The 27870-nt window shown below is 33.7% G+C and overlaps 1 protein-coding gene across 4 annotated transcripts in view; it reads left to right on the top strand.

The window, feature by feature from the left end:
- The window catches only part of WDR33 (WD repeat domain 33), a 117508-nt gene that overhangs the window by 69240 nt on the left and 20398 nt on the right, over nucleotides 1-27870 (top strand). For 3 of the 4 annotated variants that reach the window (XR_011967892.1, XM_072613452.1, XM_072613453.1), the window contains 5 exons: nucleotides 23370-23496; nucleotides 25005-25159; nucleotides 25322-25400; nucleotides 25867-25977; nucleotides 26563-26657. Coding sequence is in view for 3 of the 4 variants with exons in the window: in XM_072613452.1 (XP_072469553.1) it covers nucleotides 23370-23496; nucleotides 25005-25159; nucleotides 25322-25400; nucleotides 25867-25977; nucleotides 26563-26657 (567 nt within the window). In the remaining variant the exon portion in view is untranslated. Of the gene's footprint in view, nucleotides 1-162; nucleotides 14440-23369; nucleotides 23497-25004; nucleotides 25160-25321; nucleotides 25401-25866; nucleotides 25978-26562; nucleotides 26658-27870 lie in introns of those variants that run through there. The other variant, XM_072613454.1, reaches the window with a different exon arrangement.

Genomic DNA, 27870 nt, shown 5'->3' with positions numbered 1-27870 from the left:
AGCCCACCTCTGGCTCAACAGGCTGCTTGACCCTGGGCAAGTTTCTTAACAGTTTTCAAAGCACCTCTTTGTAAAAATCTAAATTATCAAGTAGATGTTGTGCTGCATTGGTAAAAGGGAGTTTTCCTTACCTGGATTTTACTATACTTAATGAAATCACAGATCCAGTCCCAGTCTCTGTGCACCATAGAATTCAGAATGTGGCAAATGGAACATGGTCAAGTGATCTTGAAACCCATGTATAATCTTTTGAGACATCAAAGAGAAACACAAGTGATGCCAGAAGACTGGATATGGAAATTCTACCTGACATTTCAAAAAAGGTGAAAAGATGGAATCTGCAAATTAATGGGCAAGACATAGATTTCTGTCATTTAACAAGACAATTTAGGTATAACTCGAAAGAGAAGAGAACATTAGTATCCATTTGGGTTTATTAGACCCAAATAAAGCAAATCCTGTCAAACAACATTTCTTAAGCTTTTCCTATGTGCTAAGCATTCAGAATATCTAGGCAAAAACACCTGAACAGTCCTTGCCCTCAAATAACTCACATTCTGTAGAGGGAGATTGTACTAAGACATTTACAGGACAAATTCATGCAAAATAAATTGAGTTAATTGGTTTCATGTAGGAAATTGTATTTGAGCTGAGCTTTAAAGCTCAAGCTTTTTTTTTCCTTAAATGAAACCAGGGGCCCCAAGAGGTTGACATAAGAATGGGAAACATTTTAGGCATAGTTGGACAGCCTTTGTAAAGGCAAAGAGATGGGATATGTGGTTTCACACGTGAAGAACATCCAGAGGGCAAATTTGGCTGGACCATAAAGTTCATGGAGTGTGGGGGATAGAAAGTAACGTGTAAGAGGGAAAAATGAGGTTAGGTGGGTTATGAAGAACTGTAAATGCAAGACAAATTTGTATTTGAGTTTAGAGTTAATTGAAAAGCACTAAAATTTATTGAGCAGAGGAATCAAGGTGTCAGACTTGTGCTTTTGTAGTTTCACTTTTACAGGTTGGGTGGAGGATGGATTGGGGGAGGAGTGATAACTTCGGCAGGGAGACCAATTAGAAGGCTCTTACAGTAAGTAATCCTGGGAAACGGAGAGGATTTTAACAAGGATGATGTCCTCTTATGTGCAGAGATGGGAGAGAGGGAGAGTGAGAAGATAAAGAAACCTAGGGAACTAAGGGAAATTATGAAGCTAGGGTAAGGGGAGAGGTCATGATTTTAATTTTGAACATAATGATCAGGATTTAGTCAGTGTTTGACCAGTTCTCATAATAAATACCCTAATGAACCTGAAATTTTTCCTAGATAACAGAATTAGCTGGTTTAACTATCCGTACTCACAGTCAATCAGAAAGGAGATTTCTGATGTAGGATTCTACAGATACAATCTCAGTTTGGTTCTGTTCAGAAATGTTTATCCACAAATCAAAAGATATGTAAGACATACTTTAAAAAATTTAACAATATTACAGATCTGTGATACTTTTACATTGATAAAAGCAGTTCAGAGTAAAAAAAATTTTTTTTTTATAACCTATAACTGGGGTTCTGAATTTGGAATATGTGAACTTTAAAAAAAAAATTTGATAGACTTCAATATAATTGGTTTCCTTTATAATTTTTTATCCTATATTTTATATATTTGGAAACATTCTGAAAAGGGGTGTGTAGGTCTTGACAGGTTGCCAGAAGGATCCATGACAGAAAAGAATAAACTTCTGTCCTGGGACATGTTGAAGTTAAAATGTAATAGACGACACCTGCTGTAAAAAAATAAATTGTACTACTGTGGCTTTGATGAGGCCTGGATTAATGACTGTAAAAAAAAGTCAGCAAGAAATCTGAATGTGTTAATTGACTAGACTCATAATAAAAAGAAAATGCCACATGAAAGTTAAGCCAATGTAATCATAGGCTGAGCTTCACTCTGGTGCCACATCTGGAGTATTGTTTTTTTAGTCCTGAATGCCTCATTTTGGAATGTTGATGTTGTTATATGTTAAAAGATAGAAAACTAGGAAAATGAGATCCAGAGTTCTCATATGAAGATTAATTGAAAGACTGAGTGATCTTTTGATTTAGGGGAAATTGTATATGTATGTATATATGAAAGGGTTATGAGGAAATAGGATAAAATTTATATTTTGTATAGCTTCAAAAGACATTGCTAGATCTATACACTAGGGACTTTGGAAACAGACTGGATATACCACATGGACTTGAGGTTGCTAACCTCTATACCATTTTCCTTTTATTGGGTTCCAAGGCACAATAAGAAACTTAAATAAAAATATGTGGCTTCAGAACAATGCCTGCACTTTCAGGAGAATAATCTTTACTGAAAGAAACTCAGTGATGTGTTCTTAGTTATTTATACTAATTCTTTTTTATTATGTTTTCTGTAATTTTGTAATTTATTTCCAATTTCTGTTGTACATTATTTTCCTTTTAATTGATTTATCTTTATCTCCCAAGTCCTTTGCTCATATCTAGCTGTTGTCACCTTTTTCTTTTGATTTTTTTTGTTCTTCTCCCAAAAAAATTCCCAGTCCTTCACCACCCTATAAGTATTGAGAATCTTTTCTCATTTTTGGCACATTTATATAGACATACCTATTTTCCTTTAGAAATGTATTTACTTCATTTTGGAAGTGTGTAAGATGGCATTTACCAATTTTTAGTACTGCTACATTTTTGTTTTAGTAATTAAACCATATTTAAACGACACATTGTTTACTTTTAATCATAGTGTTATTAATAAGTATCAGAATCCCATATCGCTAAGATTCATTTTTAAAATCGGTCAGTTAACCTTACAATAAAAAGTAAAACTTGTATAGATGTCAACCACAGGTTGTCGGTTACTTAGACTATAGCTTCATGTAGTTCTCACTCTTGTATATTTGAGTATTTTTGTTAAAGTTTTGTCAGTATGTAGACTTATCTTAAGTCTGCTTTTCACTTTATCATATAGAGTTCCATTGCATTTCTTTGCTGCCATTTGTTTAGACACTCCTGAACTATTTCTAGTTTTTCCACTTTTCCATGTTACAGAACTATGAGCCTTTTGTTCAAATAAATAATCATTTCTCTTCAGTTGTATTCAGAAAAGTGGGATTATTGGCTTTTATTTATTTATTTATCTGTCTCCCATTTTATGTTGCTATTTCAAAAACTCATTTAAAATAGTCCACTTAAAAATTGGGAACTATTAGTCTTCTAGAACCCAGTTATAAATCCACTTGTCATTTAGTGTCCATACTTAAAGTTTTATTCTACTCTTTAATCCAGTACAGGTACCTAGAATAAAATCTTTTAGTGTTCATTGAAGTTTCTTGCATATTTATTTTTTTATTTGTAATGTTATTTAGATTTTTTACTTTACAGACATTTGTGAAATTGGTTAGCAATTATAGTAGTTAAATGGAATACTTGTTACCCAGATTCTAAATCTATCAAAGAGATGATTTTACCGTTTTGTGTTGGCATCACTTTATCATACACTTTATTTCACAGAATGGTACACCAGTATCTTTGTCAAGTTTAACTTTCAAATATTGGACATAGTTTTCCCAAAAATAGTTTCCAGATCCTTTAGCAAAGGTGAAGAAGGCAAATGCAGGCTTCATTAACATTTAGCAGTTTTTGTTGAAACTTGTTTTTGGGGTTGAGTTGGGGGAAGGGTTGGGTTTTGAACCTGTGATTACAATTATGTAGAGAAACTCCTTTTACTAGGGTATGTTGGTGATATAGTTTCCTGGGACACCAAGTGACACCAGGTTAAAGTTAAATGACTTTCCTAAGGTCACAGAGTCATTGTATGTTGGAGATGGAACTTGAACCCAGTGCTCTCTATGTGACCCTCCTCATGTGAAAACAAATCTAAAGAAATTGCAAGGCTTGGAGCTTAGCTCATTCAATGCTTACATAAGCATTATTGAAATTCCATGAAAGTGTGACCAATTTTATCTACAGTTATGGACTAGGGCTTAATCCACGCACAAGACTATCAAGAAATAGAAGCCTATCTTTCTGTGACACTTTCTATGAGGCATAGCCAATGGACGGTCATGAAGAGGAAGAGGACTAAGAGCTTTGGCCCACTCATATAATAAATGATCTGAATAGTTGAGTTTTAACTACTTAATTAGGAAAGAGGCTTGAGGCTGTCAATTCTTTTCTGATTACTCAAATCGTAAGCCCCTTGGGGGCAGGGACTACACAGATTATAAAGCATCTAGCATAGCACTTGTTGCCAAAGAAATACTTAAAAGTATTTGGTGGTATTAAGTATTTTTGGTTTCTTAATGTTTTAAAATTTAAGACTTAAAATACAAATTACTCTTATTTACCCTCAAAAATCGTTTGCTAAAGCAAACATCCTTCAAATATAAATTCAGTGAAGAGTTCTCTGGAAGGAAGCCTGGTAATCTCACCTTAAAATTAATAAAGTTGTTCACTTAATTTTGAATTAATTGATTTTAACATTTAATTTCTTAATTTTAGAATGGGCAAACTGGTGTTAAAATTTTCTATACTTCTTTCCTCACACAAGGAGGCATCTGAAGGAAAAACAACATTGAAAATCTGACTGAGAAACCTTATGGAAAACAACATTAGTAAAGTGCCCTTGCAGTGGCAGATAATTGTAAAACTTAAGTTAGTTTGGTTTTTGGAAGGGCAGTTATTGCCAGTCCAAGGTCAGAGTATCAAGGACATGATGGAATTTGCTGCACTCAATTATAGTGGGAATTTATGGTGAGTCCTTGATCCAAAGAATATTATTCAAATTTAACACTGATTGTAAGAATGTATATGTACCTGTCAGAATTCAAACCTTGGAAGAGATTTATAACCAAGTCAGTAGAGATGACATACTTTCTTAGGTTTCTGTCAGTCTGATAAAAAGTGAAATGAAAATACGGTATACTTTTAATTCATTTTGCTTGTTTACATCATCCACTCTTAATCTATGTAGCTATCTATAATATAGGCTAAATCTCTTTCTAAGATTAGTCTAGATCTTTATTGTCATTATCAACTTTTTATTGTTTAAAAACATACAAAACACTTCTCAGACATTCCTAGAAACTGAAGGATTAAAGCTTTAGATTCTCATAGTTGATATATATTGTTTTTTAAACACTGAGGAAAATTTCTCCTGCAGGTTTAGTGTTATAATAGTGTAGGCACATTTATCTATGGAATGTATGACACTTAAGTTTTCTTACATGTGATTTGCACTTCTAAAATAATTACCTGTAAAGATTTCTTACTTATTACCTTTTATACATGAGAGATAGTCCATATTTTCTTATAGTTTCCCAAAATTTTGTAGTGCTTAATATGTCTACAGGCAATTGAAAATATTATCCTTAACTCCATTTTCCTTCAACTGTATGCAAGAGGAGTTATTGTAGTCCTAAGAATTAAGATGTTTTTGTTCACTCATCTTTGCTTAAACTAGGGCCTAGGTAGCTCATCTTCTTATTCTAGCTTATTTTTACCTTAATTGCCTATTAGGATTGTCAGTAATACTGTTATCAGTAATACCTTTTACCTAATACCTCTTTGTCCTAACAGTGCAATAGTCTCTATCAAAGTAGTCTTGAAATGAAAACAAAACCAACAAGTCTCACTCCAGAATACTTTGATAAGCTCTGCTATTTATAGTTTTCTGCTGTTCCTTAACAACAGTTTTTGTTTTAAAATGTTTATTATTGTTTAGATGCAATCTGCTTGTCACTGTATATGAAGTTCAGCAAGTAGAAGTTGAGTGTTGCCATTATGTGTCCTCTGTACATGAATATGAAAATAACACAGAAGTGGAACCACATTTACTTGGTATCACTTCATCTCCTCCCCTAAGACAAGACTGAGAACTTATCAGCATCCCTTGTGGATATTTTCATGTTGGCTTGAGGAAATAGTTGAAAGTTCAAACTAGCTTATTTGAGATTTGTTGGATTAATTTCTGGTGATCATGTAGTGATCTGATGGTCATTAAAGAAGACGTACCTCTTAGTACTGGACCGTGGTTAGCAGTTATAGTGAGGGTTATTACTTAATAGTAGACAATAACCAACTAGTAATTTTGTTTTTAGCCTGTCTTTGTGCAGACTATTAAGTAAATTTAGTATTATGTGTTTCTCTTGATCTTAGACATCTTTTCAGAGAAATACTATTTTTAATAGAATTTTACATTTTACTTAAACGAATTAATGATTCCTGGAGAAGATCATCTCTTTTTCTTATAAATGACAGGTGAACAATGCCCAGCATTTCAAGAGTTAACAAAGATTGTGTTATATTATCTCATATTATACAAATGTTAATTTAATTTATAGCAACATCTTAAATCTTTTCGAATTTTATTCTAAAATATTTACTCTGCTATGATGTTTCTCTGAATAACATACATTATAATATTAAAATTAGTTCTGGTGAGTATAAATAGATAACTCAAAAGCTAGGAAGTTACTGCTTTTAAATCAGAAAATAGATATACCATGTGCCAGTCACTGCTTACCACTTGAAAGAAAATTTTAAATTTATAATTTAATAATTTAATATAATTTATAATTTATAACAAAACTGTTCATTACTAATTTCCAAACTGAATGTCTTTGTCAAGACATTTTCTTCATTCCACATGTTATGTGATATGTTCGTATGGCATGTCCATTGAAAGCTTGACTCCTCAATACTACACTGTAGTCTAATTTCCTTCTTAATCCTTGATACCTGATTTTTGGGGGCTTAAGTTTTAGATCAAAGTTACACGATATGTACCATTCAAGTGTTATGTTTTGTTTTTATTGTGACTGAAAGAATTTCTACTGAAGTCCTACTTGTACACCTCGTGTGTCATGGAGAAAGTCCATGGATTCTTGAAGGCTATGCTAACGGAAGGGGTGCTCTAATAGATCCCTACGAAGGAAAACTTAAGGATCCAACAGCAGATTATCTCTGTCTTCCATGTACTATTTCAGACATTTTCACTACCAGTTTGACACAATGATAATAAATTTTCTGTGACAGTTCATAAAGTCTACAAAGGCCCCAGAAGGGTTTTTATTTTTGGTGTTAATTGGATCACTACACTCAAAATCATGGTTCCTTCAAATCTTTAAACCAAAATAGTACCTTCGATGGGTGGCAATTAATGAAAGAAATGGAAATATTTACTTCATTGTGCAAATTATCTCATAGGCAGCCAGCCACAGTTTGCACATGTTGTCCTGACATTTCCTTTTTGTCTTGAAATACAACGTTGAGAGCAAAACAGATTTTCCTCCTTTGAAATCTCTTTATGATACTTGCAATTTTATCAGTTTTCAGTGGTAATTCATGATTCAATGACCTCTTCCTTAGACACTAGATTGAATCACCCAATTATATTTTACGTCTCTCTTCCCCATAAAAAAAGTAATGGCAACTTACAATGAACTAGAAGCTGGGGCAAAAAAGTTTCATTATTAAAAATATGGTCTAATCCATCTTGCTGAAGAAGTTAGTTCATTTGGAATGTTTGAAATTTAAGAAGAACAAAAGGTTTGTTCTTATTTTTTTTAGCACGTTATTTTATGAGTAAACAAAATGTTTATTTTCAGAGTTGTTGGTATTGTTTTGAAGGGGCTTTGAAGAGTTCATAAAGAATGAGGAATAGAAATGAGGTAGTTAATCAAGGAAGAATTAGTGTGAGAGTTATTATTAGGGAGTGACAAGAATGTTGAGACATTTGGGGCCATATGTTACATGCTTCTGATAATTTTGGGTGAGGTGAAGTCATTAGTACTGTAAATCACACTTGAATGTGATATTGAAATGGAAGTTTGACTTTTTAAGTCACAGTTTACTCTTTCCCTGAGATCCTCATCTCACTTTATTGGTGTAGAAATATTCTTAAATATTTAAGAATTTTAATTAAGAAGTTTCTTAAAGGCTCTTCTAGTACGATGCAACTTAGATCAGGTTCCAGCAAATTAGGAAGAATTTCCAGTGTGGTTCTTACATGTCATTTGAGAACCATTCTAATTAAATATATAGAGGCTCATTACAAGATGACCTCATTGATTTATGAATGGGAAGGGACCTTAGGTTAAGCGACTTCTAACTCATCACAAATTGTGATTTTATTATGATTTTGGGGTTTGCATAGTGCTTATTATTAGCACAATGTCTGGCATATTGTATGCCCTTAATAAATATTAGTTAAATAAATATGTGGAAGGCTAAGACTTGTGTTAAAGGGATATAGGCATAGATTAATGTAGTAGATTGAAGTGGGGGAGAAAGGGTAGATAAAAAAGTGTGTGCAGAAATGGCTGTGAAAGTGAATAATAATATTGATTACCTGAATGTTTCGCATAGCATTTTCCCTGGCTTCCAAGGTAAGGCAAGACAAGTCTTTTAGGGTTATGACAAATTAGATTTTGAATTATCCTTGTACAGAGCCTATTAAAATGTATCAATAAACTGAAACCAATTTCTGAGTAGATGTGAATTGTCTCCATATGCTTTTTTTTGAAGTTTTTACATTTTTTATTTTTGTATGATTATATATATCATATACAGCTATAAGGGATTCTAGAAGCCATCTTTCCCAACCTTCTCATTTTATAGATGAGGAAATAGACTGTTGGGAGATAAAATAATTTGACCATGATTACACAAGTCATGAAGAGATGGAATTGTTTTAATCAAATGTTCATAGTTAAAATCTAAGGAAAAATTGAGAATTGGGAGTTTTTAAAGTATGATTTACACAAAATATTCCATAGACTCTAGACTGGCTTAAACTAAGAATGTCTAGTATGTGACCTTGGACAAGTGAACATCAACAGGATGATTATTTTCCCCCTTATTTTGGGAATAGGATCCTTACAATGTGACTTTATTAGTTACATGACAAGTGTTAAGTATCTTTCTCATGAAATTAATATTCATGTATTCTACTTCAGTTAAATTTTTTTATTTAAAGAAAAAATTGAAATAATTTCCAAAGGTCATCTCCAGCTTTTTCCATTCACAGTAGGAATCCCTTAAATATCATCTCTGACAGGGGCCCCCCTGCTTATATTGACATTTATGACAAAAAGGTGTTTAGCCATAAAATGTTTACCCAGAAGAAATTCCCCTAGTGATTCTGATTCAGTGTTGATATTTGGTTTGGATGTGTTGTTTAGAACTAGGATATTTTTCTTTATGAGATCAACTCACACTTGAACTAATGCACTTAAATGAAGCTGTCTTGTTTTAAACATCATTGTTATTACTGTATTTAGAATTGCTTTAACATGGTAATTTTTCATTACCTTGGCTAATAGAACTTTAGAATATTAAGTTTGAAGGAGTCCTTAAATCTAAGTTCTCAACTGGGTAAAGTTGATTATTTCCTTCTTAAATTTGAAGGAAGAATGTTAGACTGTAATATAAAATGGAAACTCTTATTGTTTATTTCATTTCTACAACTACCTGAAGAATGGTATTATAATAAACTTTCAATCCATTTTTTAAAATAGTGATTTCTTTTATACCATTACTTAACAGTAATTCCTTTCCTCCATTCCCCAATTGAACCTTCTCTAAAAAAGAATTTTAGTTAAAGAAAGTCGTCAACATATTGCCCATCTGTGACAATATATGCCTCATTATGCACTTAAGTTCTACTATCTCTTTGATAGGCATCCTTCACTATCAGTCCTTAGAGGTCGCGACTGGCCATTATTTTAATAAAAATCATGAAGTCTTTCAACGTTCAATTCATTTTCCTAGAGAACATTTTTACTGTTCCAAGTCTCAAGTTATAGTCCTCAATTGATTTAACTAATACATGATTTAATGACTCATTATATAACCTGTAGGCAGATGAATTCTTCATTATTTAATACATAGAAATCCCACCTAACATTAAAACAGTGAGGTGAAAGAACATTATACAGATACATTATACAGTTTTGTTAAGAGGACAGTTTAATAAATGATTGGATGAATGGTGTGGCAGCTAGGTTTAAATATGCTAGGGTCAATTTTGATAAAGGAATTGTATTCTAAAATGGTACTTGTCAGTCTGATAATATTACATATGCCTGCATAAAGGTAATCTTCTGTTTTGATATCCGCAGTAGAACTAATGTCAGTTGAGAACCCGTTTCTACAATTCAGGAAATTATTTTCTGATGCTGACTTTCTTATTCACCTGAAAATCCTTAAAACAAATTTTTAATAATAAACATGGAGTTTATCTAGTTATCTAGATGAAGGTATCTTAAGACTGAGTTTTAGAAACTTAGCCATCCCATTTCTATCTTGAATCATATATACCAATCTCCATCAGTAAAAGTAAATCTCAGTGCATTTGTATGACATTAAAAATCATTCAATTTGCATTAATTTTTACCAACTCACATATTACAAAACCTTCCATGGATTGTATGAGAGCTTGCCAGCTTTCAAGGCCCAAAGATTTAAGTATTATATTTATAATGTTTGGTTGTCTTGACATTTCTAGATTTGGGGAAGTTTAAGCATTTTTATCAAGACCTGGATATATTTTAAATCTTTCTGTTCCCACCTTAATGCAAAAATAGCTTTTTATTTTCCCTTTTTTGTAAAAAATTAACAGGCATCTTCTCTTCCTCTTCTCTCCTTGAAAAAAATAAAAAATAAAAACTTTATGACAGATATGCATGGTCACTCAAAGCAAATAATCAAAGCAAATTATCCAGAAATGCATGTCTCATTCTTCACTTTGAGTCTGTTTCTTGTCTTTCAAGAGGTCAATATCATGGTTCCTCGTTTTTCTGAAGTTGTGGTTGGCCATTGGTCAGAAAGACTGAACAAATTATGATATGTGAATATTGATGGAATACTATTTCACCTTAAAAAATAGTCAGAGGATGATTTAGAAAAACCTGAAAAGACTTGAATCAATTGATGTAGAGTGAATTGTGCAGAACCAGGAGAACAAATAAGAATGAAAAAGACAACTTTGAAAGGCTTAAGAACTTATGAAAAGTAAAAACTTTATATATTTTTTTAAAACAGTATTTTCCCCCCAATTACATATCAAGAAGATTTTTAAGTAAAGGCTTTTTAAAGAGATATCTGGGAGGAATCAGTTGTTACCAACATTTTAAGAAGTACGTATCTTGTTTCTTCCTGACAGGCCTTTTTGTTTTTTTAATTTTTTCCTCCCTCCCAACCCCACCCACTAAAAAAAGAAACCAAATTGTATTGCCTGTGTCAAAAAATGAATTTACTATTCTGAATGGTAATGCATTATTTTCTCTCTTAACAAGGTGCTCTATTCACTGTGACACCTAGCTTCCCTACAGGATAGGTAGCATTCTTTGTTGGACCTCTGGAATCATGGCTGATCATTTAGTTGATCAGAGTTAAATCTTTCAATATTGTTCATTTTTTATAATTTTGATATAATAGTATAAATTGTTCTAGTCGTCTTTACTTTGCCTCTGTTTATGCAAGTCTTAACATATTTCTTTGAAATAATTTTTTCCTCACATATATTTATGCTTGTCATATTCATATACCACAATTTGTTTAGCTATTTCCCAGTTGATGATAAGTTTCCATTTTTTGCTGCCTCAAAAATGAGAAGCTATAAATATTTTTTTTTCCACATCTGATCTTTTCCTCTAGGAGCAGCTGGGTTGCTCAGTGGATAGAGCACAGAGCCTGTACTCAGAATACCTGAGTTCAAATCCTGTCTTGGACACTTAGTAGCTATGTGACTCTGGGGAAGTCACCAACCTCTGCCTCAGTTTTTATAATGGGCATAATAGCACCTACCTCCCAGGGTGGTTGTGAGGATCAAATGAGATAATGTCAAGCCCTTAGTTCAGTACCTGGAACAGAGTAAGTGGTATATAGATGTTAGCTATTATTTTTATTTTCTTGAGTATCATGGTATATATATAGTTGGGTCAAAGAGCATTTGCCTTTCTTCAGACTTAAAGTACTACTCATTCTTCATGGTCTTTCAAAGATTACTCACAGTGACCCAGTTTTTTCTGTAGTTAGTTTATCTGGGCCTAGTGTCTTGAATTTGTCAGACAGGTGCTTTTAATATTGTCCCCTTTGTTTTTGGTTTCAGAGTTCTTTTAACAAATTCAGTCTTTTGTCATTTTTCTTCTGCCATTCCCAGCATTTTACTTTCTAAGGTCTCAGGAATGGTAACTGTATCTTGGGGTAAGGTTTTGTTATTTCTAGAGGCATCACCAAAAGACCTACCAGATACACCATAGCCAGTCTTGACTCCTGTTCTTCTGCACTGATCATTCCCACTTAAATGAGCTCATTATCTTCCAGTTTTGGAAGATACCCCAATTTTTCTGGGCTGGGTTTGTCTCAGGCCAGTCCCTTGGAAGCTTACATTCAATTTTGAAACAAAATGAAATATCCATTCAGCTGTTAACAAAAGATTTTACTTAGCTATTGACAAAAGTACGTTCAATTGGGAAAGGCAAGGAGGACACCTCAGACTTAGCTGGATAACATTCCTTGTTTGTATTGCCCATTTTGAGCCACCAGAAAATTTAAGTGCCTCGTTGACACACCCTTCTACTATTCAAGACTACACAGGATTTTCAAAGTACTTTCTTTTAGCTCTATCTCAATTTAGCTTTTTCCTACATTTCCCATTGTTTCTCTAACTATATTAACGATAGGGAGAGAATGCAATTCAGTTTCTTAGAGAGACAATTTGACTTTTGAAGAAATATAATACATAGAATGAACACTTTGAGGTCATTTAGTCCAATTCCCTCCACATGAAGAAGGTGAAGCAAGTTGTCTAAGCTCAGTGCATCCTTAGAGATCTCTGATTGTGACTTGATGCTTGACTATTTGTAACAGATGAGAATTTAAGACTTTGAAATACTATTTGCTTTTTTAATTCTTCATGATCAAGTAGAGGGAATAATGATGATAGAGAATCAGGAGTATATGAGGATTCTGATGAAATATCTGGATTCATAATTGTTTTTCTTCTACTATAAGCCCTGACTTCTACAGATTTTTTTTCTCTTTTGCTTTACTGTGGATTTATTTCATCTTTAATACTTTGATTTAAAAAGGCTCTGTTTTTATTACTTTATCATTTTACATTTTTCCTACAAGAAAAAATATTGTAGAAATCTACCAAAGAGCACCTCCTCTATTACTTGTTATTTTGTCTTCTACCCAGCACTGTGATCTAAGATGTAAATGAGATTTCTTCTTTTCATTTCCTTTTTCTCTTCCTCTACTTTTTTTTTTCAATATTTATAGTCTTGTTTCATGTAGATTTGAGGAAACTTTAGCTCTACTTAATTTTTGCTTCTTTCTCCACAATATTAATCTACCCATATCACATATATAGTAGTATCAGATAATGCCCGTTCTGAGCCCAAAGGTATGCAGCACTAGTCCTATGACTGATGTTTTAAATTTTAGTTGTATCGATCCACAGCATAATTTATTTTAGGTCCCTGACATTTGACTAGTTCTTTACATTGCTGACAGAGTTTGAGAGAGAGAGAGAGAGAGAGAGAGAGAGAGAGAGAGAGAGAGAGAGAGTGTGTGTGTGTGTGTGTGTGTGTGTGTGTGTCCTTGACCATCCTCTCAAAAAAATACTTGGGGCAGAAAAATCAGCACTTTAATGTTAGTCTGTCTGTTTTCTCAATACATGTGAGTTCTAAGTTTTCATTTTTTATGTCCTTAGCTGACAACATAGTTCCATAGACTTGAGTGTTGGATTTGGAATCATCAAGCCTTAATTCAAGTACTGGCCCTGCCATTCATTAACTTAGTGACTATGGGGAAAGTTAGTTACCTTGATCTTAGGCTATACCTCTTTTGTGCCCAGTTTGTACAATTTTCAGAAGGTTGTTTTGTGATCTTGGCAAATTGTACAATTTTTTTTTTAATGGAAAACAATGCAATCCATTAGTATCTTACTTTGAGTTATTTTGATAATTAGGTGGTGTTTAAGTGATTCAGAATTAAAATATTTTTTATTATTTGAATCATATTCACTTATTTAAAGAGTATATTGCTCTTCCTCTGGTTGGTATTTCACTTCTTGGTTGTAATAAAGAAGCTAACCATGGATCACCATTTCACTATCTTCCTCCCTAATTACAACTGTTAAAATACTCTGTCGGGGAGGTTTGAGATTTTCATCATATTGTTTGGAAGTAGCTTTTTATTGTTGTAATATTTGATATTTTATTTAGTAGCATTTTCCCTACTGTTACTGTACAAAAGAGTACTTGGATTATTTATTCAATGTTTTTCTTTCTGTATCTAAAAATCATGCTACTGTTTGTAAGAATGTGTAAAAATATACCAATTTCCAAATGGTTATTTTTGTTGATAAAATTAACCCCTCCCCTTTTTGAAAATAAAATGGGATGAACACAATCTCAAGCCTTGTAGTAAATCTTCTTAGAGTAGAGATTTTCAGACAGATTTTCAGAGTGCTTGATGTTGATAGGCTTTCCTTTAAGGGAGATGTAGTTGCGCAGCATATATGTAATTTTTGTCATTTTTACCGATACTAAGCTTTAACCTCTCACTGTTATCTTTTAGGCTTCTGGGCTTCATAAAACAATGTAGTCTCCACAGCCATAGAAGGTTTAAAGACCCTAAAACATTTTCCACCCAATTACTTCAACTTCGAGTTTGAGATGTTCAGGAGACTTGTTTTGATAGAATTTAGATTTTAAAACTGAATAATAGATTAATCATTTATTCAGTTGCTATGATTATCATAAAATCAGATGTGGTTATGTAATTGGTCTGACTAGAAGGAATTTTTTTTCCTGCCTTTAAGTCTAGTGCATAATTTTTTTTTAAAACAATAGTGAAAATATATATTAGTGTATACATTTTTAAGATACAAATTTTTGTCTATTCTAATAATGAACATTTTCCTTAAAAATTACTTTTCTTGAAGTCCTTATCTCTGTTAAATGATATAGTGATACCACATTGCAAAAATTGTTTTTTTTTTTCCCTGGTAATTCTTTGTTTTAAAAGCTTTTTTAAAACCAGCTATTTTCCTATAAGGTGACAAACCCAGAAGTGTCCTATTTATGGTAAATGATCAGTTGATGTTTTTTTATTATGATCATGGATTGAAATGAATGAAATGAAAATCCTTTACTATTAGCCTGAAATTAATTGTTTATGCAGTCTTAGTAGGTAGCTCTTTGCAGAGCTTCATAATGTAGCAATAACTAGCATTTATATAGTCCTTTAAGGTTTGCAGTGTCTTACAAATGTTATCTCATTTTCTCCTCACAACAATCCTGTGAGATGGTTGCTATTATGATTATAAAGTAATTTAAACACTTCATTGAAGTTCATAATGTTTTGCTAAAGCAATAACAAAAACCCTAAGAAAATATTACTTATTTACTTCTTATTAAACTAATGAAATAAGCACCAGATCAAATCAAAATTGAGTTTAATACATTACCCCATTTGCCCTTAAAAATAAAGAAGAACACTTTGGAATAATTTTGATCTTAATTTTTTCCCAAGTCAGTCTTTTTTACTAGATTAGTTTAAAAAAAAACCCCACAACTTTAAAGTCCTTTCATTATCACAGATTTTCTTCCTAAGTCACTCCATGATATTGTTGGTTTATAAGTGAAACTAAAAATATACTTCAGTCTAAGGTCCCTTCCAAGTTTTAAATACTGTGATTTGGATACTTTGTTCAGTGTAAAGTATAGCTTTGCCTACAGTGAAGAAGTGCTTTTCATTATTTAATTTCATTATTTAATCTTAATAATTTTCATTATTTAAATTAATGATTAATAAATCATTAATTTAATTTAAATATTTGTAATACCAATATAAAACAATATAGCCCTAGTTTTCCTTTGAAGGAAAATTTCTCAATCATAAATACATATTTGAATGAATCTATAATTTTCTCATGTGGATACCCAAAGATGCAGATTGAAATTTATCCATAACTTCACGTTCTTTACAACTTATCTTATCCATGTTCTCCTGTAAATCTTCTACAGGGGACTTCTGATTTGCTTGATATTGAGTGAATACTAGTGGACTCTCCATTATTAATCCTTATTCCCATGTCACACCCACCTTCTTTTCCAGTTATAACATTTCTCTAATGATATTCATTACACAATATCTCTTGTGCAGTTCTCAGTTGGGAATGTGTTATAACTAAGCACATGCACATTGCCCCTCTGCTTTGCCTTTGGATTTGGAGACTGGTATTTACTCTATGATTCAGTTATACAGTATCAATGGAAAAAAATTGTTTTTAAAAGATGGGTTTCAGGTAGAAAATTGGGGTCAGTTGAAATTCAGTTTCCCATGAGTAATCCAGCCTGCACTTTTCTCTTTCTATTTTGGGTCTGGTTTATTGTCTACCTTATTCTCTCTTTCATTCTCCCTTCCCCCCAATCTCTCTCTCTGTTTCTCTTTCTCTTTCTCTTTCTCCACACCGATGGCTCAGCTGGATTTTTCATGAAATACACTAAAGAAGTCAATTTTTCAAGAATTTGGTATTTCTAATATGACTAGGCCAAATTGTTTTAAATGGTTGTGGTTCTTCCTTTGGAGTTTGTGTAATGTTCTGCAGTTTGATGCAATAAGCAGTAGGTCATCTGCTGTTTGGAGTATTTGAAAGACCTTCCTTCCTGTTCATGAGATTATAAATTTAGAGCTGGATGCAACCTTTGAGGTCATGTAGTCCAATCTCCATGTTTTACTGGAGCCCATAGAGGTTAGGTGACTTGTCCCGGATCACGCAGGTCAGAGCCAGAATATAAACCCATGTTGGCTGACTCTATGTCTGTGACCCTTTTCATACTTTCAAGAATATCCTTAAACATGTAAGTACTCAGATGCTTTATAGAGGTATATGTCCCAGTAGTTAGTAGTATTTTGTTGGTCACTTTGGGTAGAAATAAAGTTTCCAAGATTTTTTTCCCCAAAACTTTGTGTTTTTTCCCCTCATAGTTTTATCTTTGAATTCTATCGCTCAATGCCCTGAATATTGTAATGTTTCAATATAAGTGTCTGCTTTATTTGATACAGTTTCACTATTCTTCCCATCTTTATTTTTTTGGATATTTCTATTTTTTTCATACCGTGTATCTAGGACCATGATTTCAAATATAGTGGTTGAACTATAATTGATAGAGAAAATAATTCTTGTTTTTTCCATTTTCATCTTACTTATTTGCATCTCTTCTAAAATGAGGTTAGGATTAATTTAGAAAATTACTTCTGTGCCTGGATAATCTCCGGGATCCCTTTCACACTTAGAACTGTTGTTTTGTTGTTTTCCAAGTTCATGATCAGATCATTTGCTTAGAACTTTAAATCGGTTTCACATAGGTGATATTTTAGATTCTTGAATACGTAGCTTGAAGAGACTGTAAGAGTTATAAAGTTACGACTGAAAATTTAGGTAAGAAGCTTTGGTGCAAGTTTCTACAAGCAGCATAACTAATGATGGCTCTTTCTGGGTGCAGCCAGTATTTATGGAATCTGTCAATCATGCATATAATACTCACTTTTTGAAGACCTTATTCAGATTCTCACTATTCCTAATTTCTGTGGAAATATGGGTGGAGCCACGGAAAGTCTCCATAGGTATTTATAAGAACTTGCCTTGATGGCAGTTGAGGTATATCCCTAAATTTTTAAAGCAATAGCTTCCAAACACTGCTTTTACATGCCTTTAATTCAGCTTACAATATAGCCATAAGTGGATATTCAGTAATATATTCTCTTTGGTGATTAGATTGTTCTTAAACTATTTTTGATAGTCTCTGTAATGCTTTTGTCTCTCTGGAAGGCAGGTTCTTAGAAATTTATGCACTAACTATACACTCAGCCTTGGTTTATTCATCTGCAAAATGGCATCAGTAGTGATAATATATAGTTCCTGCTTTGTGCCAGGTACTGTGTCAGGCACTTTGCAGATAATCTCATTTTGTCCTCACAGTACCTCTTGGCCTATGAGGAAACTAAGGTAGACAGCCCAATGTCAATTAGTAAGTGTAGGAGCCCAGATTTGAATTCAGGTCTTCTGACTTACTCCTGGCTTGCTATTCGATCCACTCTTCCACAAGCTGCCTGTGGGTGTGACAACAGCACATACTTCAGTGGGTTATTATGAGGACTATATTATCACTATTACTGCTGCTGCTGCTGCTGCTACTACTACTACAACATCAGTGGTAGTTATATATCAAAGTACTTACTCTGTGAAATACATTTTCATGTTGCCACTGCAGACCTTACTGTTTACTTCATCTTTTTTTTTAAATTATCTATAGTCATATCAATAGAAAGAGCTTGATGTTTTATGTTTATCTTCAGAGGCTCTAAATATGATTGTGCCTTTACAAGGGCAGTTTAGATAGTAATGTCCAATGAGATGTTACCAGTTTAGAAATCTTCATCTTTTGCCATTTGTATGCTCTTGGGTTATCCTTTCATCAGAATGAGAAACAACCATGAGTGATCCTGCCCTTCTAGAAGATAGCACATTTTTAATTCTAAAAAGAAAAGAAAAATAGTAGTAAATCCATATAGTATATAATCCATGTAGATAAGTTTCCCTCTCTGGTTACCAACTAGTTGTGTTAATTCAAGCTAATCTCTGAACTTGTGGCCCTCAGTTTTATCTTTCTATGATACCTACCTTCCATTTCAAAGATCCTTTGAGTAGGACATGGGTAAGTTACCTGATTTTTTTGGGTTTCACTTTCTTCTTGAATTAAATGACCTCTAACGTCTTTTAGTTCCAGAACCATCCTGTGACTGTTCCAGAAGTTTATTTGCAAGTCAGAAGTTTAGTACTTGGGATAAATACAGTTTAAAAATGCTTAGATACCCATTCTGTGCCCCAAAAGTTCAAAATAAAAATGAAGTTTAGCTATTTTTGAACTGTACCTAAGTGTCACTTGCAAAATTCTATGGGAAAATACATTCATAGTTCCATAGCTCTCTCTGTTCTTCCATATCACTGGAAGATGGAATATAGCAGTAACTTGTTAACTCAGCTTATGCATAGGATGAGGCATTGATCTAGGTAAATAATTCTTCAGATGTTCTGAATTGAAGAGTGTAGGTCAATTGCTAGGGGATGGGTAGGAGGGAGAGGGTTGTGCCAGAGTTTAGACTCTTTTACTTAGACTCCCAAGGGGTAAATTACTGACTTACAAGGAACAAATAATTCCATTACTTGTTCCTATGTATGGCAGTGAGTGGCACAGGCAGTAGAGCACTGGACCTGGTATCAAGAGGATCTGAGTTCAAATTTGGCTTCAGACATTTAATGGCTGTTTTCTAGGTGAGTCACTTAACTTCCATCAGTCTGAGTTTTCTATTCTGTTAAATGAGGCCAATGATGGTATCTATCATCCATGGTTGTTGTGAGGGAAAAATAAGATAATATTTGTAAAGCTCTTTGCAAACCTTAAGCACTGTATAACTGCTAGCTATTACTGATGCTACTACTGCTATTATCATCATGAGGAAGAGAAAAAGAGTAGGTCAGAGACTGCATGGAAGTATGATTGATTTCCTCCCCCTTTCCCTCTAAGGTCTAGTAACTCTTTTTTTTTAATTGTGCCCATTGAGTAGCCAGGGAAAAAATCTTTTTAATATGCCACCTCTTTCTCCTTTTACCCACAAAGTACTGGTCACTTTGCAGAATATTCTTGAAACATACAAAGTGATAACGAACTGATATCACCACAGTCTCAGTTTTTTGGCCACACCAACCATTGAAACAAAGAAATATATTAAATCCTTATGTGCTCTTTAACATATCTGAGTGATGGTACCCTAATGATGGTCAGAAAGTGGAAGCATGTATTGAGTCATTTTTTTTTAGAACAACTTGGAGTCTGTGTACTGTCAAGCCACTCATTTGATTAAGATCAGAATTAATAAAAGACAGAATAATCAGAAAATGATAGATGTAATTTAACCAATTCTATCAATAAATTTAGATTAAGCAGTCTCCAAAAATGGGTAATGAATGGTGGAAATGAATGACGTGACAGCAATTAAAATAATTTTATAACATTGTGATTAGTGTAAATATCGATTACCATATCAAAACCAAAATAAATCTAATAAGCACTTTGGATGGGAAACACTTCACTTACTTGCCACGCAGAGAGAGATGCTAACTAAAGGCATTTAGTTATATGATCTTTAGAATATTATCTCAATTTTGAGATCTTACTGTAAAACAGAAAGAAACAGTAGAGGGTAAAGCCAGTTTGCCAAAACACTGGAAAGAGATCCAACAGAAAAATTATGCCTGGGCTTTTTAAGGATGAAAATGATATAAGGACAGCAACAAAATGGAAAAGGTCTATAAAGATTTTCTTAGTGAATTTTTTTTAATCATCAAGGACAATGCAATCAACACCCCTTGGATTTTTAACATTATAATCATGGATATGCTTAGAGGTGGAAATGGCACTGACAAGAATAAAGATTGGAAAACCAGCTGAGGTGAACCCCATGTGTACAGGTCCATGTTTGTGGCTGCAGAAGAGAGCTAGAGCAATTCTGAGGGTTGTTGAGGAAGGCTTAGAAAACAATCTCAACTATCTACCTATATTTCTACATTCTGATCTATTCAAAATCTTTATGAGAATTACGTACAATTGCATTAAGGGATCCTTGATGAGATTATCAGTAGGAAGCAGACTTTTACAGGTAATATTATAACATTTATCATCCTAAATATGTAGAATAGAGGTGTCATAATTCCTGAGTGCAGCCAGAACCAGATTGATTGGGAAATGTTTAACAAAATGAAAGTAAATATAACAAAGATAATATTAGTTTGGGGTTTTCTAAGTCAATTTGTGTTTTTTGGGGTCTATTTCTATTTGAGGTTGATACCACTGAAATATGGAATATAAGTTCCCACTTTGCTTTTATCATTTAATGAAAAGGCATTTGACTTGGTAGAGCAAACCACTTTAAAAACTCTCTTGTAACAAGTCTAATATCATTTATATATCAGTCATTTATAACAAATAACTTATTCAGCTATTCTCTGATAACACATCAGATGAGGCATAAAGCAAGACATGCTTGCCAAATGTTTTTGCCATTGTGATAGAAACGATCCTTTGCAGTGTGTCTATTGAAGGATTCCTTGTGGATGGTGAGGTCCTCCAGATGCTACTGTTTGGAAATGACATGCTGGTTGCATCAAACCTCATAGGATTATAGGGAATCTGTAACCCTCTAAAAGAGTTTGATCTGTTCATCTACATAGAAAAGATTAGTGGATGAAGAATGTTTATTGTCCAGATTATGACCTGCAGTTCAAGGATGTGTTATCTGGGACAAGTCAAGTCAAATGAACAGTTAGTTGGACCAAGAATTAAACAGGAGGTGGAGACTGGACTGGATTACACTGTGACTAGGAAGCTGCAAGCTCTTTAGTAAACTTCATCTTCTCCCAGAAACAAAGTCCTTTCTTTTTAAAAACAATCTTCTACTAGTATGTCTTTGCAGCAGAGAACAACGGAGAGACCTGGTGAGTGCGTGTAGGCCACAGCATATTACCCTTGAGCAACTATAAAGACTACCAGAAGTAAAGATGTCAAGGAAATGTATCATAAGAGAGATGGACTGATCTTGTGATGAAGGATGACAAGTAGATACTCCATTGCTAACCTCAGGGTGTCAGGAGAAGCAAGGAGGGCCCTCAGTACATTGAATGTACTATATCTGGTAAACTTTTGAGAGGAAATGGATAACTGTCGCATATGTTGGGCAGCTGTGGATGGATTGCAACCTGCATCCTTGGAGGGAACATTCATATTCATGAGTTTTCAGTTGTCATAGGGAGGGAGGATCACAGATATATCACCTGTGATTAATAGCTTATGGGAATTGAAATTTAGACCATTTATGCACATTTGGAGTAGATTCAGATCAAAATACTTTGAGTGATTTTGAAATGACACAGTAGTGTTTTCTAGTTGTACACTTTGTTCCCAGTCAATACCCAAAGGTTAATTTTTTAAAGCGATTTTTCCTAAAGGTATTCTAGTTCTCAGAAAATTAGCAGTATGAATAGGCTTATTTTCTTGATTTATATTGCATCATGTGCTTCTGTATAAATGAAATTTTTAAAAATCAGAACCTATTAATATAGATCACAATTTCCCAAGTAAAGACTTAAGTATTATTGGATCTTCATTTGACAGTGATGTCTGATCTTTAAGCTTCTCTATGCTATGTCTCAAGGTCAAATAGAAGGAAGTAGAGAATATCATATTTCACTTTTTTTTTTTACTTTAACTTTCTCCTTTTGAGTAGGTGCAAGTAATATTGGACACTTGAAATCTTTCCTTTTTCCTATTTTTTCTCATCCTCATCTTTTTCTCCTATTTTCTTTCTAAAAGTGGAAGTGGGACATTCCTGATTTTTTTTTCAATGTAAGATGCAAATAAATATTGTTCCTTGTAGTAAACTTACCTTTGAAAGGAAATTTGTCATATCTTTTTGTAAGCCAAAGCATCCTCCCTCTTTTTTTTTTTAACAACTTTGTAAGTCGTGATTTTCATATATTGATTTTTCGTTAAGAAACATTTAGCATGGCCTAGTGGATGGAGAGCTGGTCTCAGAGCTATAAAAACCTGGGTTCAAGTCCTGCCCCTGACATACTGCCAATGTGACCTTAAATAAGTCCCTAACCTATCAAGGCTCCAGGCAACTCTCCGTGACTATAGATTGGAGACAAGCTACATGGTAGGAGAAGTTTCCTCATCTGAGCATTTCTTATAGCAATGAATTCACAGATCTAGTCCTTAACATATAAAAAAAGATTGGGGCAAGGATTTTCCACAAGGATGGAAAACTTGAAGGTGTTTCATATGAGGGGAAAATAATTATGAACCAGTTACAATTTTGACAAAAACACTGTCTGTGATGCAGAATGAGCTGTTTGTGCCTTGTTTTTATACCTTAATAAAACTTGGACCATTCTGTCAAAGAGCCTCAATTCTACCCACTAGCTAGTGGGAATGCTGTATAGTTTGTCTCATATTGCTTTTATGTGGCTTTGTCCTGCAGAGGGATAAACAACTCCAGATTCCTAGCACCATAAGGTGCTATTAACAGATGATTTTGGAATGATAAGACCAAAGGTATAATCTCCTAAAAATAAGATTTAGGGTCATTTAAAACTGAAGTGAAGAATAAATGATTAGAAGATCTCTTCACATCTATCTTCTTCCATTAAGTTAGATTGTAACTTTAAAAAAATTTAAATTGTTAGATTATATAATTGACTTTTATGTTTCCAACAGGGCATGGTGCAGATGTGAAATGTGTAGACTGGCATCCAACAAAAGGCTTAGTAGTTTCAGGAAGCAAAGATAGTCAACAGCCAATTAAGTTCTGGGATCCAAAGACTGGGCAGAGCCTTGCAACGCTGTAAGTGAGAGGAGCAAAGCACTCTTAATTTATCAGTTTTTTGTAATATTTAACTTTTTCTTGTTGGTAGATTTTCCTGGAAAGATGAGCATGGCCGTTCAATGAAATAGGATGTTTTGGGGTTAGCTTGGATGACAGATTTCTATATTAAATATTCTTTTAAATAAATTAAATAAACTTTTCTTCAGCCTTCCACATTTGTTTCAGTTTGTCAATTAAAGACTATTACCTATATGGTTCATTGTCTCACTTATCTGTTTATCAGTAAACAATGGAAGATTTGATAATTTGTGTTAGTTACCAGAAAAAAACACCACTTTCTCCTCACTGTCCATTCTGAAAAGATGTCATCTTTATATTTGTAGCCCAGTTATTGTCATGACTAATGAGCATTTCATGAACTCTTGGAGTTCTGTGGGCAGATTTGTATGTATAGGCAATATCTGCACTGTGATGAAAACATGCTGTAGACACTGATAATATTACTACAGAGAGTTGACGTTTATATGGTGCTTTAAATATGTTGTTTCATTTGATCCTCACATCTCCACTGTGAGATAGGTATCATAGTTATTATTATCTCCATTTAACACATGAAGAAATTGGGTTTTAAGGCTATCACTTGGCTATGGTCACACAGCCACTAAGAATCAGTAACAAGATTTGAACTCTGGTCTTCTTGATTCCCAGTCCAGTGTTCATTACACTCCTTTCCTTAGAATCTGAGTAATAAAGGATTCTAGAAATCTTATAAGATCAAATCTTATCTGTAACAGTATTCTGATAGTCAACGTGAATTTCCTTTTTATCTTACATGTCATCTAGTCTAGTCTTAAGTGTCCTGTAACCGTGTGGTTAAATTGTCTTATCAAGTGCAGTGTGACAGAGTAATTAGAGCCAATAAGTACAGCTCTCCTTTGCAGAGATGGGATTTGGAACATTGACTTGTCTGGAGAGTCAGAAATTCAGATCTTGCCTCAGGCACTTATTAGCTGTGATACCCTGGGCAAGTCACTTAACTTCTCTAACCTTTATTTTCTTCTGTAAAATGGGGATAAGCACCTACTTCACAGAGTGATTGTGAGGATCAAATGTGATAATCAATGTAAAGGACTTTGCAAGCTTTGTATTAGATCAGTGTTAGCACGTATTATTTATTTCTTTGTTCATATGCCCTACAAATCAAGTTTTTACCTCAGATTGAAGCTTTATTGCACTTTAACCTTGTTAATGCAAAACCTAAGGAGTCAGCCTTTCTTTTGAGTTTGTCCATTTAATTTCTTCACTGTCTTTCCAAAAACAGACTTCTACTACCTTTGGTGTCTGGAAGTAAATAAAGCTGGGGTTCAGATTACTGTAATAAATATCCAGTTTATTACTTTTTGACACATAACCCTTTTAATCTTGGTCCTCTTTTTTCTGAATTGAAAAGGTAGTTACCTTGTTCTGTTATGTTTTCTTAAATTTCAGGGACACTGCTAATTGTTTCATTGGTAATTTGTTTCTAGACATGCCCATAAAAACACTGTCATGGAAGTGAAATTAAATCTCAATGGCAATTGGCTGCTTACAGCCTCCCGGGACCACCTCTGTAAACTTTTTGACATCAGAAATCTAAAAGAGGAACTTCAAGTCTTTAGAGGTCATAAGAAAGAGGCCACAGGTCAGTGATCACATTTGTACATTTTTATCATGATGCTATAGATAATCTATAGCACTCTCAACTACTTAATCTGTTGTTTTGATTTCATTTCAAAGAAATTCCGGATGTACTCAATGTATTCTTTGTTATAATTGTTTCTTTGATTTGATTTGTGTTTTACAGCAGTAGCTTGGCATCCTGTTCATGAAGGTCTTTTTGCCAGTGGAGGATCAGATGGTTCTTTATTGTTCTGGCATGTTGGGTATGTAATATTTCCTGAGAAAATAGATGATTTTGTTAGGGTGATTTAACTATGTACTCACTATGAAATTCTACATCTGTAAATACCAATTTCTAAGTCTAATATAGGATGAAATATTTTAAATCCCTTTTGTTACTAACGTTTGAGAAGATAGAATATGTTATTTTTGTGTTAGAGAAATATGTTAGGATTACTTCTTAGTATCAGATAAAGTATTAGATATTTTATTCGAATATTACTTGTATCTTATTAACACATGCATGGAACTGTAGATAAGCCTGGGAGAAAGTAGCTTAGCATAGTGTCTGGCACATGCTATGTGCTTAATAAATGTTGACTATAGCTATGTTAAAACTATGTTAAAAAGGCATATCAAAGAGCAGTCTAAGAAAATCAAAAGAAAATGTCTATTGTCAACTTATATAAAAAAATTTACCTGTATAATATTTTTATATTGTGGTTTTAGGGTAGAGAAGGAAGTAGGTGGAATGGAGATGGCCCATGAAGGAATGATCTGGAGTTTAGCTTGGCATCCTCTTGGACACATTCTTTGTTCAGGGTCAAATGACCATACCAGGTAATTTTAGGTACTAAGAAATTGGAAGGAATAACTTTATTATATACATGATGGCAATGAAAATTACATAATTGTATGACTCTAGGGTTTATTTTGTACTTTAATGCAATATTATGTTTTATAAGTATTTTATTCTTTTACCATGATCATTTTAACTTTTATTTGCTATAAGAGATAACATTCTTTGGGAGGGGGCAGATGAATGTGCACAGTATGTTTCAAGAGTTAGTATTTTAAGCTTTAATCAATTAAAACTTTTCTAAGTTTACTAAGTTTGCAGATGCCCTGTGTGTGGGGAAATGTTGGTAACTTGAACCAGATAGTATTAATAAAATCAGTACAGGACAGCGATAATGTAAATCCATTGTTTTTTTCATATTTGTATCTCAAATAGTTTGTTCACATGTATTTAAAACTGATTGGGACTAAACTAAAAATAGACTTTGTATTTACTATTTGGGTTTTAAAAAGATAATCAATCCCTCCCAAGAGAGGGAAAAGTAGTAAGTGATAATCTTATATTCAGTATATTAATACCCAGAAATAGAATTGAAGTCATTCTTTTTTTCCTTTTTCTTTGCACAGCAAATTCTGGACTAGAAATAGACCTGGTGATAAAATGCGGGATCGTTATAACCTGAACCTACTCCCTGGAATGTCAGAAGATGGAGTAGAGTATGGTGAGTACAACTCATTCCTCTTTTCTGTGCAGGTGAAGTTTTTCTGAAATAGTGTCATGAGAGACTTGGTGAAAGAAATCGGTGACAGACAAAATTAGTTTCAGCTCTATACTTTTGGAAACCTTTAATTCACCAGTGAGGAAGTATATGATTTATCATTTGGAAATGTGTATAGAAATTTATGGAAAGACACTACTCTGATATCTCATCATAATCTTTTATCTTGCCATTACTTCCTCTTCCTCATCCCTCCTAAATCTGTTCTTCATCCTCATTGTGATTTCCAGTCCCTGCATCCTTTCAGTACTATATCAGATACCTGATTGACTGTATTCTTTTTCTGTCTTCTCAGTTCTTTACTCCTTGGTGAATCACTTCAATTCTACCCTGTCTTCTACTTTGGAATCTTTTCTTCCCTTTTCTTACCACTGATCAGGTCTTGCTAAACCCCATCCTTGGATTACTATCTCCCTTCTTCATCCTCACTCACTTGTGGCTGAAAATAACTGGAATAAGTCATCCCAACTGGGCAAGGCACTCCTACTTCTCTTCTCTAATTGGCTCAGTGCTTTAGCTGTTCTTCTTAAGTTTCTCATTCGCATTGTTCTCTGTTCCTCTTTGGTCAAGACTTCTTTTCTTACTTCACCAAAAAATAGACCATTTGCCAAGAAATCCCTCTTTTCCCCTATTCATTTCACATTCTTTTGACATCATTCCCTACTATCTCCTCTTATACTCTAGTCTCTGGTAATGACATCACCTTTCTCCTTGTCAGGGTTAACCCTTCCACATGTACATTTAATCTCACTCCTTCCAATTTTCTCTTAATAGATTGCCCCTGCCATCATCCCCACTTTTTAATGTTTAGTCTTTATTTACCTGTCCTTGCCCACTACTTATTAACATTCCAGAGCCTTCTTCATCATTATAAAACCCTCACCAGCCCCAGTCATGCCTGCTGGCTATTGCCCTGTATGTCTCTTTCTCTTCACTTGAAAAAGCTGTCTGCACTAGGTAATTCCATTTTCTCTCATCACACACTCCTTTGATTTCTCTGCAGTCTGGCTTTTGATCTCATTATTCACCTGAAACTGTTCTCTTCAAAGTTGCCAGTGACCTTTTACCTAGCAAATCTAATGTCCTGTTCTCTATGCTCATCGTTGATTTTTGCGATCTTTTTTGCTGAATTTCCATCTATGTCATGCCCACTAAC

This window comes from Notamacropus eugenii, chromosome 5 (assembly GCF_028372415.1).
Source record: "Notamacropus eugenii isolate mMacEug1 chromosome 5, mMacEug1.pri_v2, whole genome shotgun sequence".
NCBI classification, from domain to species: Eukaryota; Metazoa; Chordata; class Mammalia; order Diprotodontia; family Macropodidae; genus Notamacropus; species Notamacropus eugenii.
This window is presented reverse-complemented; position numbering and strand designations above follow the sequence as displayed.